Consider the following 16,911-nt stretch of genomic DNA (forward strand, 5'->3'; position numbering starts at 1 on the left):
TTAATCAGTATTTTTCCACTGCCAATGAAATTTTACTTTCCATACCAAAGAACCATTCGAAGTTTGTCAATATTGTTTCACACTTTAAGTTATAGGAATATTTACTTGCTACGTAATTTAACATTTAGCTTACTATGGAATGTATAACAAAATTATGTCATATATAATGCTTCAAATCCACCTAGGGCCATGTTTATACTATCACCCTTCTGCATTTGAGAGACAACACAGCTAAAAGAAGAACCTAATGACTGATTGTAAAGTCTCATAATCCAAGTAAAATAACTTGTTTAGTATATACCATCACAGTAATTATATGTCATAATTAGGTAGTTCATGTTTTAAAACACTGTCAGGAAACATGGAAAATATTATCTACATCTCTATGAATTTAGGCCAATGGCATGAAAAAAAAAATGACCTAAGCATCCACAGGGGAAGGAGAGAACCATTAGGCAATAATTTTATAGTTGGTATTTATGATACTACTGCCTAACTAATCCAGAAATGCCCTTTAGTCTAAACCAAGATAGAAACATTCAAGAGCTCAAAATAGATTTATTACTTCTTTGGGGATCTGAAATAAAGTTTACCTTGACCCTCAAAAAGAACCTAAGCCAAGAACACATTAGACCAAATAAGCAGAAAGAAGTATCTAAAACACTGAACGCCCCAGAGCCTTCGGTCTGGCCCTCTTCTCTATCTACACTTACTACTCTTACTATCCGTACTTCTCCATCTATGCTTAACTCCCACCTAGATCTCTCTCTTCCAGCCCTGTGACTCCAAAGACAATCTACACACGAAACAGACATCCTGTGGGGACTGTTGCACAATTCTGTGAATGTACTAGAACAACTGAACTGCAGTTTAAATGAATGAATTTTCTATTTGTGAATTATATCTCAATAAAGATTTTTTTTAAAAAGATTTTATTTTTTTATTTGACAGAGAGAGCACAGGCAGGGGGAGTGGCAGGCAGAGGGAGAGGGAGAAGCAGGCTCCCTGCAGAGCAGGGGGAGCCTGATGCAGGGCTGGATCCCAGCACCCTGGAATCATGACCCAAGTTGAAGACAGTCACTCAACCAAGGCACTCTCAATAAAGATATATTAAAATATGGACTACACAAACCTAACATTCAAAACTAAACTTCTGATCTTCCTCCCGAAATCTGCTCCACTTATACCCTTCCCCATATTAATATACATCAACTCTTTCTAGTCAGGCAAAAAAACCAGAGTCATTCTTGATTACATCCCTCTCTCTCTTAACCCATGTTTAATCCACCTAGAAATCCAGTTAGTTCTACATGCAAAATAGATCCAGAATTAAATTACTTATCACTTCCACAGGCCACAACCTGGTGCAAACCACCACCATCTTACCCCAGGATTACTACAACAGCCACCTAACTGGTACCCCTGTTTCTACAGCAACCAGAATGACCTTTTTTTAAGGTTTTTATTTATTTATTTGGAGAGAGAGAGAGAGCACAAGCAGGGTGAGCAGCAGGCAGAGGGAGAAGCAGGCTCCCCACTGAGCAAGGAGCCCGATGCAGGACTTGATCCCAGGACCCTAAGATCACGAGCTGAACCGAAGGCAGATGCTTAACCTACTAAGCAACCCGGGCACCCCGCAGAATGACCTTTTAAAAACATAAATCATGGGGTGCCTGCCTGGCTCAGTCCATAGGGCATGTGACCCTTGATCTCAGAGTCATGAGTTCAAGCCCCACACTGGGCCTAGAGCTTACTTTAAAAAAAAAAAAAATCAGCTCAGGTCATTCCTCTGCTCAAATAGCTCCCCATCTCATTCAGAATGAAAGCCAAAGTCCTTACAATACCTATCACAGATTGTGATATGCCCCTCCTACCACCATCACCCACCATAATCTCTAAATTCGTCTGCTAAACCTCATTGTAACTACTCCTTTCCAGTCACAAAAGCTTTCTTGCTCTTCCTTAAACTCCCCAGGCACACACTAACCTCAGGACCTTTGTATTTTTCTGTCCTCTTTGTGTTGGAACATTCTCTCCTCACACTCTCATTATCTATATTGCAATACCTCATCTCCCTGCTCAAATGTCACCTTCCGAGTAAGGCCTTCTCTTACCACCTAATTTAAAACTGCAAACCCCTATACTCTTGTGTTTCCCTTCCCCACTTTATATTTCTCTACAGCACTTCTAATATTTTTACCTTCTAATATATTTAATATTTTACTTATTTTGTTTGTTGTCACCCCTTACTGGAGTATAAACTCTGAGAGGGCAAAAATTTTTCTCCATTTTGTTCATGTGCTGTATCCCCAGCGCTTGGTACATTAGGTATTCAACAAATACTTGTTAAAAGAGCTGAATGTAGGGGCGCCTGGGTGGCACAGCGGTTAAGCATCTGCCTTTGGCTCAGGGCGTGATCCCGGCGTTCTGGGATCGAGCCCCACATCAGGCTCTTCCGCTATGAGCCTGCTTCTTCCTCTCCCACTCCCCCTGCTTGTGTTCCCTCTCTTGCTGGCTGTCTCTATCTCTGTCAAATAAATAAATAAATAAAATCTTTAAAAAAAAAAAAAAAAGAGCTGAATGTAGGGGTGCCTGGGTGGCACAGCGGTTAAGCGCCTGCCTTCGGCTCAGGGCGTGATCCCGGAGTCCTGGGATCCAGCCCCACATCGGGCTCCTCCGCTGGGAGCCTGCTTCTTCCTCTCCCATTCCCCCTGCCTGTGTTCCCTCTCTCAGTGGCTGTCTCTCTCTCTCTGTCAAATAAATAAATAAAATCTTAAAAAAAAAAAAAAAAAAAGAGCTGAATGTAAACTAGGGACTTACAGGCAAAAACCATCTTCATACTCAAAGTTAGAATCTGTATCTAGTCCACCTGTTATCACTCCTTTGCATACATATGATACGTAATCAAAATGCTTTATGCCTATGGCAGTATTGTTATATATTCTACATGTCTAGCCTACATATCTGCGACAAAGATGGATTACAAAGAAAATAAACAATTAATTGCACCAGCTGTTTTTAGGCATTTGTGTTTTTTGTTTTTAGGCTTTTGGATCACATCACAGATACTTAGAACTAATACCCTGGTATAATTAGGTAGGAAACCTAATTTGCTAAGTATCTGGCACTTGAGATACTACTTTTATTGCTGGAGGTCTACATCTGTGGTTGACCTCTGTTGTATTTACTTATTTATTTATTTATTTTAAAGAGTTTATTTATTTGATCAACAGAGAGAGCACAAGCAGGGGGAGTGGCCGGCAGAGGGACAAGCAGGCTCCCTGCTGAGCAAGGAGCCCGATGCAGGGCTTGATCCCAGGACCCTTACCTGAGCTGAAGGCAGACGCTCAACCGACTGAGTCACCCAGGTACCCCTCTTTTTAAAGATTTTATTTATTTATTGAGAGACAGAGAGAGAAAGAGCATGAGTATAAGCAGGGGGAGGGGCAGAGGAAGAGGGAAAAGGAGGAGCAGACTCCCTGCTTAGCAAGAAGCCCCATGCAGGGCTCAACCCCAGGACCCCCAAGATCATGACCTAAGCCTAAAGCAGACACTTAACCAACCTCTATTGTTTTAAAAAACAATAATAAAAAGTTAAAATCTTTGCCAAAAAAAAGTAAACAGTTAAAGGAATAACTACAATTCAGAAGCCAAAGCTGCAGAAATGGTTCCAGACCCTCGGATTTGTGGAATATCAAATATAAGATAGCAGACTGCACTCCCCACTGACCAGTATTGCATCCCAAACTTTCTGTAAAGAAAAGCCTTTCCACAGGGCACCTGGCTGGCTCAGCCAGTACAGCATGAGACTCTTGATCTTGGGGTTGTGAGTTCAACCCCACACTGGGCATAGAGATTACTTTAAAAAAAAAAAAAAAAAAAAAAAAAGGCGGGACACCTGGGTGGCTCAGTTGGTTAAAGGTCTACCTTCAGCTCAGGTCATGATCCCAGAATCCTGGGATTGGGTCCTGGGATTGAGTCCCGCGTCCGGCTCCTTGCTTGGCAAGGAGCCTGCTTCTCCCTCTGCCTGCTGTTCCCCCTGCTTGTGCACGCTCTCTCTCTGACAAGTAAATAAATAAAATCTTAAAAAAGAAAAAAAGAAAACCCTTTTATTATTTAATCCAAATGCACTTCACATTTAGAGATTTTTATCTACTAGTTGGCTTTCATAGCTAACATGTCTTGAAGCAAAACCATAAATGTCTATCAGAACTCAAAATCCACACGAGATAATCAATTTTGCCACAGAAAGCAAAAAACAAAACCACCCACAAAGATTTAAAATTTCAACATGTGGTTAATCTATATAGCCTAATCTTGAATAAATAAGCAAGTAATGAAAGGTTTTCTGCATGGTAGAGAATATTTTATGAATCAGAAAGGCTGTACAGTATAGTGGCTAAGAGTGTACACCCTAAATCCAGAATGTCTGGATTGAATCCTGGCTCCACCACGTAATAGCTCTGTAACCATTAGCAAGTTACTCAATCTTTTAGTGTCTCTGTTTTCTTATCTGTAAAATGCGGATCATAACAATACCTACTTCAAAGAGCTATGAGGACTGAACGAACTATTATGTGTAAAATACTTGGAAAGGTACCTAGCACATAGTAAGCACTTGATAAAAGTTAGCTATAAAATTATCACCATCTTCATGGTCCATCTAAGGATCGCTGAGTACCAAACTGAGAAACCACTGCCATAAATCAAAAACGATAACTGCACTTTGCAAATTCTCTGCAATAAAAAGAGAATTTTTTTGCTAGTCCATGTTTCTATAATAGTTTCTCTTGTAGAAAAAAAAATACCAGAGTTCCTTCTAATGAGGTGGAGGGGGAACAAGTAAGGGGAGGTAGAAGAAAAAAAGATTGGCCATTAAGGTGATAACTACTGAAGTGGGTTAATCAGTAGAAGGTCGGGGGTCGGGGTGTAAATATTTAGTTTGTATCAAAAATAGCTGAAGGGACGTCTTTACAGATTTTCTGCTCTACAAAAGATTCTAATTTCCTATATACCGCTTCTCTTCAAAAACTCACTTAAATTTTCACACCACGTTCTAAAACAGACTAACCCATTCAATGGTTAGAAACAAGACCACATGGGACATCTGGGTGGCTCAGTTGGTTGAACGTCTGCCTTTGGCTCGGGTCATGATCCCAGGGCTCTAGGATCCAGTGCTGCTGCATCAGGCGCCTGGCTCTGTGGGGAGCCTGCTTTTCCCTCAGTCCGCCACTCCCACTGTTTGCGTGCGCGCCCGAGCACTCTCTCTCTGACAAATAAATACAGAGAATCTTTAAAAAAGAAACAAGACAACATGGAAATATCATGAATGCAGTAATTTCCATTTTGTCCTACCAGTTCTTCACAGCACTTGCTAATTCATTACAGTCTGGTCCAATCCATCTGCCTCTAACTGGGAATTTCCAGCACTATACCCCAAAAAGAGCTCTGCTGTAATTATTCTGGATACTCAGGATTTTAAGATTAAAGACAATCTTTATTTGCATCATCACTGTCATCATAAGAAATAATTTGAATGTTTTGTATATGCTAAGACCTATGCTAAAATACATGTTATCTTCTTAAACCTAGAGAGCAATTTTATGAGGTAATTATTACCTCTACTTCCAGATCAGAAATGGGGGCTCACAACTTAAGTGTAGAGTCACCCAAGTATTAAATGATGGAATTAAGGTCTGAATCTAGGACTAATTCTAAAGTCTGCATTTTTCTACTTTTCTACATTGATTACTATTTTACATTAAAAATGGGACAAATGAAGTAAAGAAATGAAAATCTGGTTAACTGAACATCAAGTCCAAAAAGATCCATATCTTACAAACAAACAAAAAACAAAAAGAGCCATATCTTGAACTTGCTGACAACCATACCTATCATTTCTTTCACTAATTATAAACATTTCTTTCTGATAAACAGAAATTAAAACAATTCAAATTCTTGATTAATACACAAAATTATGTTGGCAAATATTTACTGACTGCTTACTTTGTGCCAAACACTGTTCTAGTTGCTTGAGGATACAGCAGCAAAGAAGACCTAGCTCTGTCATCTGGTGGGAGAAGATAAACAATAAGCAAGTAAACAAATAAGCAAGAAAATTTCATATACTGAAAATAATGTGAAGTGACAGAAGGCAACTGAAGTGCCCACCTGGAATAAGGTCAAATAAGGGAAGGCCTTTCTGAAGAGGTAATACAGGAGCTTGAATCTAAATGATAAGGAAACGGAACTGGAAGAAGCCTGAGAGGTAGTAGGCAAAGCAGATGGTGTAGGAACTCGTAGATCATAGTAAAAGAAGTTTAGATCTTAACCTGTTGCAATGGGATATCAATGGAGGATTCTGAAACACAGTAATGACATCTGTTTATGCTATAGAAAGATCACTTTTAAAAATGATGGCAATGAATGTTTCAGGACAAATTAAAAGAAGCCTGAATAAAATCAGTTAGAACCCAACCATGGAGTTATCTTCCAGAAGCCTATTTACTTTCTCTAAATTATTTCCTTTAAAATGAACAAAAGCCTCTCATTACAACATTATGAAATAAAGAGTCAAATGAAAATCTCTTTGGAAGACCTAACACACTTAAACTCACATTGAGGTCTAAACACAAATTACTAAATGAGGGATGCCAGAATTAAAAAAAAGAAGCACAACTGACATCAGGAAAACAGACAAAGGCTGGGAATGCCAGAGACACCGATTTCACAAACTTGCCTAAAGCTGATTTAGAAACCCAACTCAAATAATCCCAACTGCAAAGAAATACGAAATTAAATGAGGCCTAATGCATAAACTATTTTCACTGCGCCCTTCATTACTCTCCTGAAAATTTCTCTCAAAGGCTTTATTTACGTTGATGCAGATGACGTTCATTAAAAGTAAACACAAAAGGACTACGAATAACCCTTAACCCTTTTAGAAAGTTCCATTCCACTAGGAAAAAAAGAATCAAGTTTTTAGAAAGCCAAAAGCATTTAACTATATAAACTACATATAATGCACTTCAAATGAAGTATTATTTTACTAGAGCAATCACTTTTTCACTCAAGATATCAACAAGGGAAATAAGCTCCCGCAAAATATCAATAATAGTGGCAGAAAACTTCTGGCTCCAGTATATCTCATTCCTGCTAACTAGAAAAAAAAAATTCTAATTGTCATTTGAAATCCCACAAGGCAGGGTTGGGGACCAACTTAGTCTTGCAAATGATGTAACCATACAATTAAAGCACCAGAGCTCAAAGGTAGGAAATGTTAAATACTTGTATAATTTTGTACAAACGTTTTAAGACAAGAAAAGAGAGAATGTTCTCAGACTTACATGAGCATTTGCTACCACAATGTTATCATTGGTACACTTGGGTGTACCAAGTACATTAAAGAATAATTTCTTTCTTTTAATCTTGAAAACATTACTACAAAGTTAAACGTGGTCATTGTCATCTGATATGGTGGAGTTAAATCCTAACTCCACCCTTTTTCTGTGTAATCTTAAGCAATTAACATGTTTGGGCCTTCGTTTCCCCACCTGTAAATCAATGATTTGAAATATCGACTTCTTGGCGTTATTTTAAAGTATAATGAGATGGATATATCGTAAACGGAAATAAAGGGTTGGGCACATAGCAGATACTTAATATGTGAGTCTCTGATGATGACCCTTATCATAGTTTATATTGCATGTTCTAATTTTACTTCTTGAAAAGAAAGTAACTTTGATCTATTGGTAAATATAGGTAATCTTGTCTTGGTTCTACAATCTTTTCAGTATGTATTACTCAAAGTGCCACAAAACATCCCTACCAACAATAACTTTATATACACAAATAGTCTGAAGATTGGGGCCTATGATTTTCTAAGTTTTATCCATCTGTTCCCTCAAAAGTAAACACAAATCAAAACACTATAGGGGCAATGGCAGAAGTGGAATAAGAAGAGTAACTGGATGATGGGTCTCACTGGTGGTGACATGCCACAGACAAGAAGCAACAAAAGACCTAAAAGTCAAATAGATATATATGGATTTAGGGTTAGCCCTCTCTTCTCAGCAGGAAGCAACAATGACTTCCCCACACTTCCTGACAGTTTAATATACCTCTTTTCTGTAGTTAAGAAGCGAAATGGAAAAAAAAATTCCCGATGGAGACAAAAAAAAAAAAAAAAGCAGTCACTGGGGAAAGTACTATATATTCAAATAGCCCATTTCCCGATTTCCTGTTTTACCTATGAAGCCAAACTTACTTCTTTAAAAAGGTATTTCGAGTGACTGAAAAGTAGCCCGACAAGTTTTACATTTTAAGGTATTCATGATGATACTGACTGCAGTTATTTTCGGTCAGTATCAAGAAGCCCGTATTTTATTGCAGCAGACACAGGTACAGGGAAACCTCCCAGGTGGTCGCTTCAGCTCTACGTGGAGCTCCTGTTAACTTCGTAACATTCACCCAAGTAAGGCCCTTCTTATAACACATCACGAGTTTTAGCTCAGCGTAAAATAGAGTGGTCCAACATATTCCAACGAAGTGGATTTGCTACTGCTTAAACCATAGCTTGTCTAGCATCAAGAAAACCAGAAATCATTAGCACGTCAAGGCCTATAAGAAATAAACGGACGCGATAATTTCCGCGAAGGTTCAGTAAAGACAACAGCACCTTACAAGGCTCTGAAATAACACCTAAATCTTTAATGATCTGGGCCCAACGGCCCAAGGTCACACACACACATAGGTCTCTAAGTAGCTAATAAAAATCCAAGAAATGACGAGCCTCCTGCAGTTCAGGACAACTGTGGCTAGGAATGGAGTCTGGGTTTGGGAACACTCGCGTCAAAGCTTTAATGTGAACAACGCCAACCGAATGCAGTGGCTCCGTGGGAAAAACCCAGGCGTTTCGGGAAGGATTTCCTTCCATTTCCCCAGTCTTCCCTTCCCTAGTCACCCCCAACACTCACATCTCCGGAGCCACTTCATCCAATGGTAGACGATAGTAGTGTGGTGTTTCTTGTTCTCTATACACCAAGACGACAAGCCTTGAATAGATTCCATGGTGTTAGTTACCGACTGGAATTTTCGATCCAACGAGGACTCCAAAGCCCCTGCCGAAGAGGCCGACGAGGAGGAGGCCTTACTGCTGCCTCCGCCGCCGCCGGCCGCCATCTTCCCGGTTTGCACAAGCGCTGCTGCTCCTCTGGCGGCCGCGGCGGCGGCGGCGGCGGCGGCGGCGGCGGCGGGAGCGGGAGCGGGAGCGGGAGCGGGCACAACAATCACTGCGAGTGCGTGAAAGCCGTAGGTGGGGAGGGAGGCCAGGGGGTGGGGATGGTGCACGCGCTAGGCTCTTCTAGAGGTAGGACGGGAGGACCAGCTGCTGGGCACGCTGGTGGCTCCTACACGCTGTAAGGAAGGGCTGCGGGTATCGAAGGTTTATCAGAATTGTTCAAGGGGTTGTGTTTAAACCAGTCAATAATCACGGAAGAATTGCGCAGAAAACAGATCCTGCGAAGCCTTTCAAAACGCCTGGCCCCGAAACTAATGGTTTTACACTCTTCAGCTCTCGAAGCTAAGGCTCTTCCCCACTCCTATCGCCACGCTCCTGTAAGGGTGGGCGTTAATATCTTAAATTTAATACTACCCGATTGCCCCTTCAGTTGCAGAAATCTTTCTCCTTTAGATCCTCTAGCACAGAAAAGGCCCAAGGCTACCTAGTCAAGATTTTTTTTGCAACGCAATAGCAGCAAAGGGACAGCAACAGTATCGCGCACGCGCTGCTTAGCCCCGCCTCCCCGCTTCCTTCTCAACCTAGAAAGCAGAGAGAGGCGTGATGGCGGGGCAGTCTGACCAATCAAAGGACTAGAACGAGAAGCGCGCGCAGAAGGCCGCAAGCCCCAAGGGCCAAGGAGGCCCTAAGATTATTTGTGCGCTTGCGCAGCAGATCAGCGTGTAGCGGGCTAGGAGGAAAAACCAGAAGGGAGGGTGAGGGAGTTGGTAAAACTAAGGAGAGGTTGGGGGAGGGGCTTCACCGCTCCGCCCCGCCCTTTACTTTCTAGCGAGGTCTCCCTCTTGGGGCTGTCCAGCTCACACAACAGGCCGGGTAATTCCCACCGCTCAGAGGTCACTGTTACTCTCTGACAGCTGCTGCCGCCGCCGCCGCCGCTAACTCCTCGGGGCACCGACGCGCGACAAAGTAGCTGGCAGCCATCTTGCAGCGCCTCAAAAGATGCGCATGCGCCAGCTCTAGCGAGCCATTCACTACGCAGACTCCCAGATCAAACAATATTTTACACTCCCCTTGGACGATACCATTCACAGCCAGTGGGCTGTTCGGATTATAGGAAGAGGAAGTAAATGAAGTGAAACGAAAATTTCCTAGTAAAATTTTCGAAACGATGAAAGAATAAAAGGCAAGATGTGATCTCACTTTTGCCGGTTATAGTAACAGTCTCACAATTACATAATGCATTATAGTTTACAAGAGCCCTAGCTGTTTATTATATTGATTAGCTCAACCTAGATTAACCAGTCCATCGTATCTGCCTGTGTAAAGCCTCTGGGCAGATTTGGAGGCTCCTGTGTTCCACTGAGCACAAGCAATTATTGTATTTTAAGTCTTTTACCTCCCCCCAATGGACTTATCGTTTCTTGAGGCAAGGAATCTGTTTTGTGAAGTTCATCTCTAGTATTCATTCATTCATTCATTCATTCATTCAACAGAAAGTTGTTCAACGTTTTGTGCCAAGTACAGTTCTAGATACCGGGAAGTATAACAGCAAAACAAACAAAAATCTCCTACCTGTGGGGCTTAGTAGCAGGAGACCATAAACAAATATGTGTCATGGAGTAATAAGTTCTATGAAAAAGTATGAAGCAGTGTAAGGAAGAGAGAGGATATTGTGTATGAGATCCTACATGGGAAGGGAAATGGTTTGGTGATCCAGGAAGGGTTCTGGAAGGGAGTGACACTTATCTGAACGCTGAGAATAAGGTAACCAAGCAGGTATGGGGAACGGGAAGAAGAACATGCTGGCAGAAGGAACAGCCAAGTGGGAAGGACATGAAACTATGTCTTCGCATATTCGAGGAAGAAAAAGGAGGCTGGTGTGGCTGAAGAAGAGTAAGAGAGGGTACAAGTAGCAGAACATGAGGTCTGAGGTGAAGGGAGAGAGTTCATGTAAGACCTTGTAGGCCACTGTAAGGATTTTGGCTTTTAACTTTGGGATAGGGAGCCCCTTTAAGCAGAGGAGTTTTAAGTAGAGAAGTTGCATCCCATGTAACTTTTTAACTGGTTGCTATGTTGAAAATAGACCAGTCAAGGAGGCTATTGGAATAATCCAGACAAGGAAATGATGGCTTGTACAAGAGTGGTAGCAAAAAGATAATGAGAAGTGGTGTCAGATCCTGGATATACTTTGAAGGTAGAGTCAAAAGAATTGCTCATGCAGTTAATGTGGGTCTGAGAAAAACAAATGAGTCAAGTATGACACAGGGGTTTGTGACCTGAGCAACTAGAACGGTGTTTCTCCATCTGTTTTTTATTGTTGCCCCTAAAGATCCTTTTTTAAAATCATTCGGGAGCGCCTGGGTTGCTCAGTCGGTTAAGTGTCTGCCTTCAGCTCAGGTCATGATTCCGGGGTCCTGGGACTGAGCTCCACATGGGGCTCCCCGTTTAGCAGGGAGCCTGCTTCTCCCTCTCTCTCCCCCTACTTGTGCTCTCTCGTGCCCGCTCTCTCTCAAATAAATAAAATCTTAAAAAAAAAAAAAAAAAAGAAAAACTAAAGCCAGAAATTGGCCACTGCACTTTAATAAATAAATAAATAAAATAATTCAAAATTGTGGTGTGCCTGGGTGCCTCAGTCGATTGGGTGTCTGCCTTCAGCTCAAGTCATGGTCCCAGGATCCTGGGATTGTGCTCCTTGCTCAGTGGAGAGCCTGCTTCTCCCTCTCCCTCTGCCTACTGTTCCCCCTGCTTGTGCTCTCTCTCTGTCAAATAAATGGATAAAATCTTTAAAAAAAAATAAACCATTCAAAATTGTTTATATTCCCAGCAAAAGTAAAAGAATTTAAAAAATTCAGTTTCGGGGCACCTGGGTGGCACAGCGGTTAAGCATCTGCCTTTGGCTCAGGGCGTGATCCTGGCGTTATGGGATCGAGCCCCACATCAGGCTCCTCCGCTATGAGCCTGCTTCTTCCTCTCCCACTCCCCCTGCTTGTGTTCCCTCTCTCGCTGGCTGTCTCTATCTCTGTCGAATAAATAAATAAAATCTTTAAAAAAAATAAATAAAAATTAAAAACTCAGTTTCTTCAAAAATTTTAGTGAATTTTCAATTTTTATTTGACATGAGAAAATTGCTAGGTAGTCATTCAAATATTGACATTTTTTCCTTCTCAGCATTTGACAGAGTTGTTGATGAACTGCATAACAGAAGTAGAATTAAATAATAAAATACAAACTATTTTTATTTGCTCCTCAAAGCCCAAGTCATATGCAAAAACACTCAGAATCAAACATGATATTCACAAGGTACTACATGACAGCCAAAAAGTCAGGTATAGGCCACTTCCTGTGTTCAGAATTTCAAAATTGAAGGAAACTGCTCTAGTCACAGCCTCAAAGTTTTGTAGCATTGACCTTGCATACATTTTTCATATCTTCCCTAAATCAATGTCATTGTGGCTTATGACATATTCAAAAATAAAGAGATATTAAATAAGGAACAAGATTGTGTTGGGTAGGGGGTGCCTTGGTGGCTCAATTGGTTAAGTGCCTGCCTTCAGCTCAGGTCATGATCTCAGGGTCCTGGGATAGAGCCCTAACACAGTCCCAGGCTCAGTGCAGAGTCTGTTTGTCCCTCTCCCTCTCCCTCTGCCCCCCCCCCATCCTGTGTTCCACGCATAGGCTCTTTCTCTCTCTTTCTAAAGTAAATAAAATCTTTGAAGAAAAAAAATATTGTATTTGGTATATTTGAGTTTTGAGGGTTACAAACCAGCATTAGTATCTAAGACTTCATCAGCTAAGAGCCAAATTTTTCCCTTTTTGGGGGTGACATTGCCCCCATTGAAAATGCATGAAATAGAAGTTTTCTCAGATGGCCCAGGGGAAGACGGAGGAGCAGTCCTGTGAGAAACTAACAGGAGTCATGATTTCAGTTATGGACAGCTTGAATTTGAGATATCAGATATATAAATGGCACTAGAGGAGTTTACGAGAAAGATCTAGGTAGGAAACATCAATTTAAGAATTGTCAGTATTGGGGGGGTGCCTGGGTGGCTCAGTCAGTTAAGCATCTGACTCTTGATTTTGGCTCAGGTCGTGATCTCGGGGTCCCAGGATCAAGCCCCACATTGGGTTCCATGCTCCATGGGGAGTCTGTTTGAGATTCTCTCTCTCTCCCTCTGCCCCTCCTCCTGCTCGCTCCCACTCTCTCTTCTCAAATAAATAAAAATAGATCTTAAAAAAAAAAAAAAAGAATCGTCGGTATTGGAGCTTCCGGGTTGGTGAACTCATGGAGATTTGGAGAGAGGCACCCAGGAAGGGCATGGAAGCTGTGTGTGCTTCCCCATACGTGGCCCTGTGTATCTCCTCATCTGGCTGTTCCTGAATTGTATCTTTCTAAATGGTGACCTAGCATGTTACCCAGAGAACTTTCCAAAGTGGTATCAAAAACCCATCCAATGTCTGAAGAAGAGTGGAGGACACGGTGTCCAACAGAGTCCAGGCTGGGTTCATTACATGATTCATGAGCCAGAACCACGTATTCTTTTCTTTAGATGACCTCTTCCAACAGATCAACAAAAATGAAGTATATCTGGTGATCATCAATTAAATCTTTTTCAAATTTAACATATATGTGTATAAAGTGAATGTAAAACGTTCATCTGTACCTGTGCAAATGTAAAAAATGTACCAATCGTTCATCCGTACCTGAACATGAGCTATATTCTTCACAGTAACAGAGCTCAGTTAAATGCACCAAGTAGGTTACTGTAAGGTGTTGAAGATAAAATTTTTGGGACACGTGGGTGGCTTAGCTGGTTAAGCGGCTGCCTTTGGTTCAGATCACAATCCAAGGTCCTTGGATCGAGTCCTGCATTGGGCTCCTTGCTCAGCGTGGAGCCTGCTTCTCCCTCTGCCTGCCAACCCCCTGTTTGTGCTCACTCTCTCTCTCTCTGATCAAAAAATAAAATAAATTTAAAAATAAGATAAAATTCTTTCTAGTCAGTTTTCTCTTAATATAAGTGCTTGTTTGACCTTGTCTGTTACTTTTGTTAAAGTCTGTATGTTTCATTAAAAAAAAAAGTCAGCACTTAGGGGTGCCTGACTGGCTGGAAGAGCATGCAACTCTTGATCTCAGGGTTGTGAGTTCAAGCTTCCTGTTGGGTATACAGATTACTAAAAAAAATAAATAAACTTTTAAAGAATTGTCAGTATTAGGCATGCCTCGGTGGCTCAGTTGGTTAAACGTCTGCCATCGGCTCAGGTGGTGATCCCAGGGTCCTGGTATTGAGTCCATAATCGGGCTCCTTGCTCAGCAGAGAGCTCACTTCTCCCTGCCTTCCACTCCCCCTGCTTGTGCTCTCTCTGACAAAAAAATAAATAAAATCTTAAAAAAAAAAAAGTAATGAAAACTTTTCAAGAAGGAAGGACCAATCAATTATGTCAGATGTTGCTGTGTAGTTTGTGTGAGGACTGAGATAACCGCTGATTTGGCAACATGGTGACCATTAGTGGTCTTGACAAGGACTGTTTCCTGGAAGTGAGTGATTGGAGAGGGTTCTAGAGAGAATGGGAGAAGTGGAGATATCTTAGACAACTCTTTCAAGAAATAAAATGAGGGGTGCCTGGCTCACTCACTTGGTGAATGTGTGACTCTTGATCTCAGGGTTATGAGTTCAACCCCCACATTGGGTATGGAGTCTACTTAAAATAAACTGAAAAAAAAGGAAGGGAGGTAGAGAAGAAGGAAGGAAGGAAGGGAAGGAAGGGAGAAGGAAGGAAGGAAGGAAGGAAGGAAGGAAGGAAGGAAGGAAGGAAGGAAGGAAGGAAGGAAGGGGAGAAATGGAACTGAAGCTGGAGAGAAATGTGAAATCAAGGAATCAGTTCTTTTTCTAAGATGGGAAATAATTGTAGCTGATGCAGATGAAAATTTGGGGGTTAAATATTGATACAGGATAGAGATGGGACAATTGCTGGATTGATTTCCTTGAATAGATGGGAGAGGATAGGATCGAGCGATAGGTCCACAGTTCCTTTTTTAAAATAGGGAAGTAGGTAATGTAGGCAAGAGATTCAGGTAAATTGGTAGATTTGTTGGTGAGAATGTGCAGAAATTCTCTTCAGCTGCTCCTTTTCTCGTTGAAATAGGTGGGCACTGTAGTTGGTGCTGAGGAAACACCCACTTAAAAGGCACTAATAATCTACTAATTGCCAATTCCAGTGTGTTATTTACAGGCTTTAGCTTCCATTTTTCTGTTAGATAGCGTAATGGCTAAGAGCAAGACCTCTAGAACCAGACTGCTGAAATTCAGGCTATGCCACTTACCAGCAGCAATTTTAGGTAAATGTCTTAACCTCCGTGGTTCTACAATTATTAAATGAGTTAATGAATGCAGTGCTTAGAGTACCTGAGTGCCTGAGTCAGAAAAGGTTTGATGATGATGTCAGCTATTATTACACTTAAACTTTTCTTAAAACTTATTTTCTTTTGCTTCTGTTAAATGTACAATCCTTAATCAGACTGTACTAAATTAATGGCTTTGGGGCACCTGGGTGGCTCAGTTGTTAAGCGTCTGCCTTCGGCTCAGGGTTGATCCCAGGGTCCTAGGATTGAGCCCTGCATCGGGCTCCCCGCTCCGCTGGAAGCCTGCTTCTTCCTCTTCCACTCTCCCTGCTTGTGTTCCCTCTCTCGCTGGCTGTGTCTCTGTCAAATAAATAAATAAAATAATTAATTAATTAATTAATTAATGGCTTTCTCTGCCCATTGCTAGTTTTCTCACCCTATTTGCCAGAGTTCCATTTTTAGCCCTTTTGCCATTTTTCTCCTTATCCTTTCCTAAAGATTAAATTTCATCACCTGCATTTGGACATATTCAAGTTGGATATTCTAGTTATCTTTGTTTCCACCTCTTCCATCTAGTTATCAAATCCTATAGACCTTTACCTAGAAATCTCTTGAATGAATTCCCTTTCCATTCCCTTTGGCCTTTAACCTACTTATGGTTATCATTACCATTCTGATAATATCAGCAGCATCACAATCAGCTTCTCAGTCTCTCTTCAACTTACAGACCATTACCAGATGAACATCTTAGTTCCCCTCCACTCAAAACAAAACAGTGTTCCTGGGGCCCCTGGGTGGCTCAGTCGTTAAGCGGCTGTCTTTTTGGCTCAGGTCATGATCCCAGGGTCCTGGGATCCAGCCCTGATTTGGGCTCCCTGCTCAGTGGGGAGTCTGCATCTCCCTCTCCCTCTGCCTGCTGCTTCACCTACTTGTGCTCAAATAAAAATCTTTAAAAAAAAAAATGTTCTTTTTTACCTATTAATTAAAAGCCCTGGTGTTTAAGACTCTCCACAATGATTTCAATCTAACTTCCCAGTATAATCTCAAATGCCTCCCCTCCATGGTTCCTTGGGCTCCAAACTGTTCTTTTCCTTAAACATATCCTGTCATTTTCTATTTGTAATTAATTCTGTTCTGCCTAAAACATCCTCTTCTGTTATCAAAATTCTATCCATCTTTCAAGAGCTATCTTAAATTGCCTCTTTTGTGCAATAACATTTTCTGCCCTGAGTGAAATTATTTGTATTTTCTTACCTCCAGGAACATTGCATTGAATAACATGTGAAAGCACCTTGAAAATTGTAAAATGCTCAAGTGTTAGTTATTACTGAATTGT

General features: G+C 41.4%; 1 protein-coding gene across 4 annotated transcripts in view; it reads right to left on the reverse strand.

Annotated features, from left to right (window-relative positions):
- RPRD2 (regulation of nuclear pre-mRNA domain containing 2) overlaps nucleotides 1-10,268 on the reverse strand; it is an 89,225-nt gene extending 78,957 nt beyond the window's left edge. For all 4 annotated transcript variants that reach the window (XM_026486601.4, XM_044379674.3, XM_026486600.4 and 1 more), the window contains exon 1: nucleotides 8,976-10,268. In XM_026486601.4, coding sequence (XP_026342386.1) covers nucleotides 8,976-9,180 — 205 coding nt within the window. In that variant the 5' untranslated portion in view covers nucleotides 9,181-10,268. The remainder of the gene's footprint in view (nucleotides 1-8,975) is intronic.
- Nucleotides 10,269-16,911: the final 6,643 nt, after the last annotated feature.

Source organism: Ursus arctos, unplaced genomic scaffold (assembly GCF_023065955.2).
Source record: "Ursus arctos isolate Adak ecotype North America unplaced genomic scaffold, UrsArc2.0 scaffold_12, whole genome shotgun sequence".
Lineage (NCBI taxonomy): Eukaryota > Metazoa > Chordata > Mammalia > Carnivora > Ursidae > Ursus > Ursus arctos.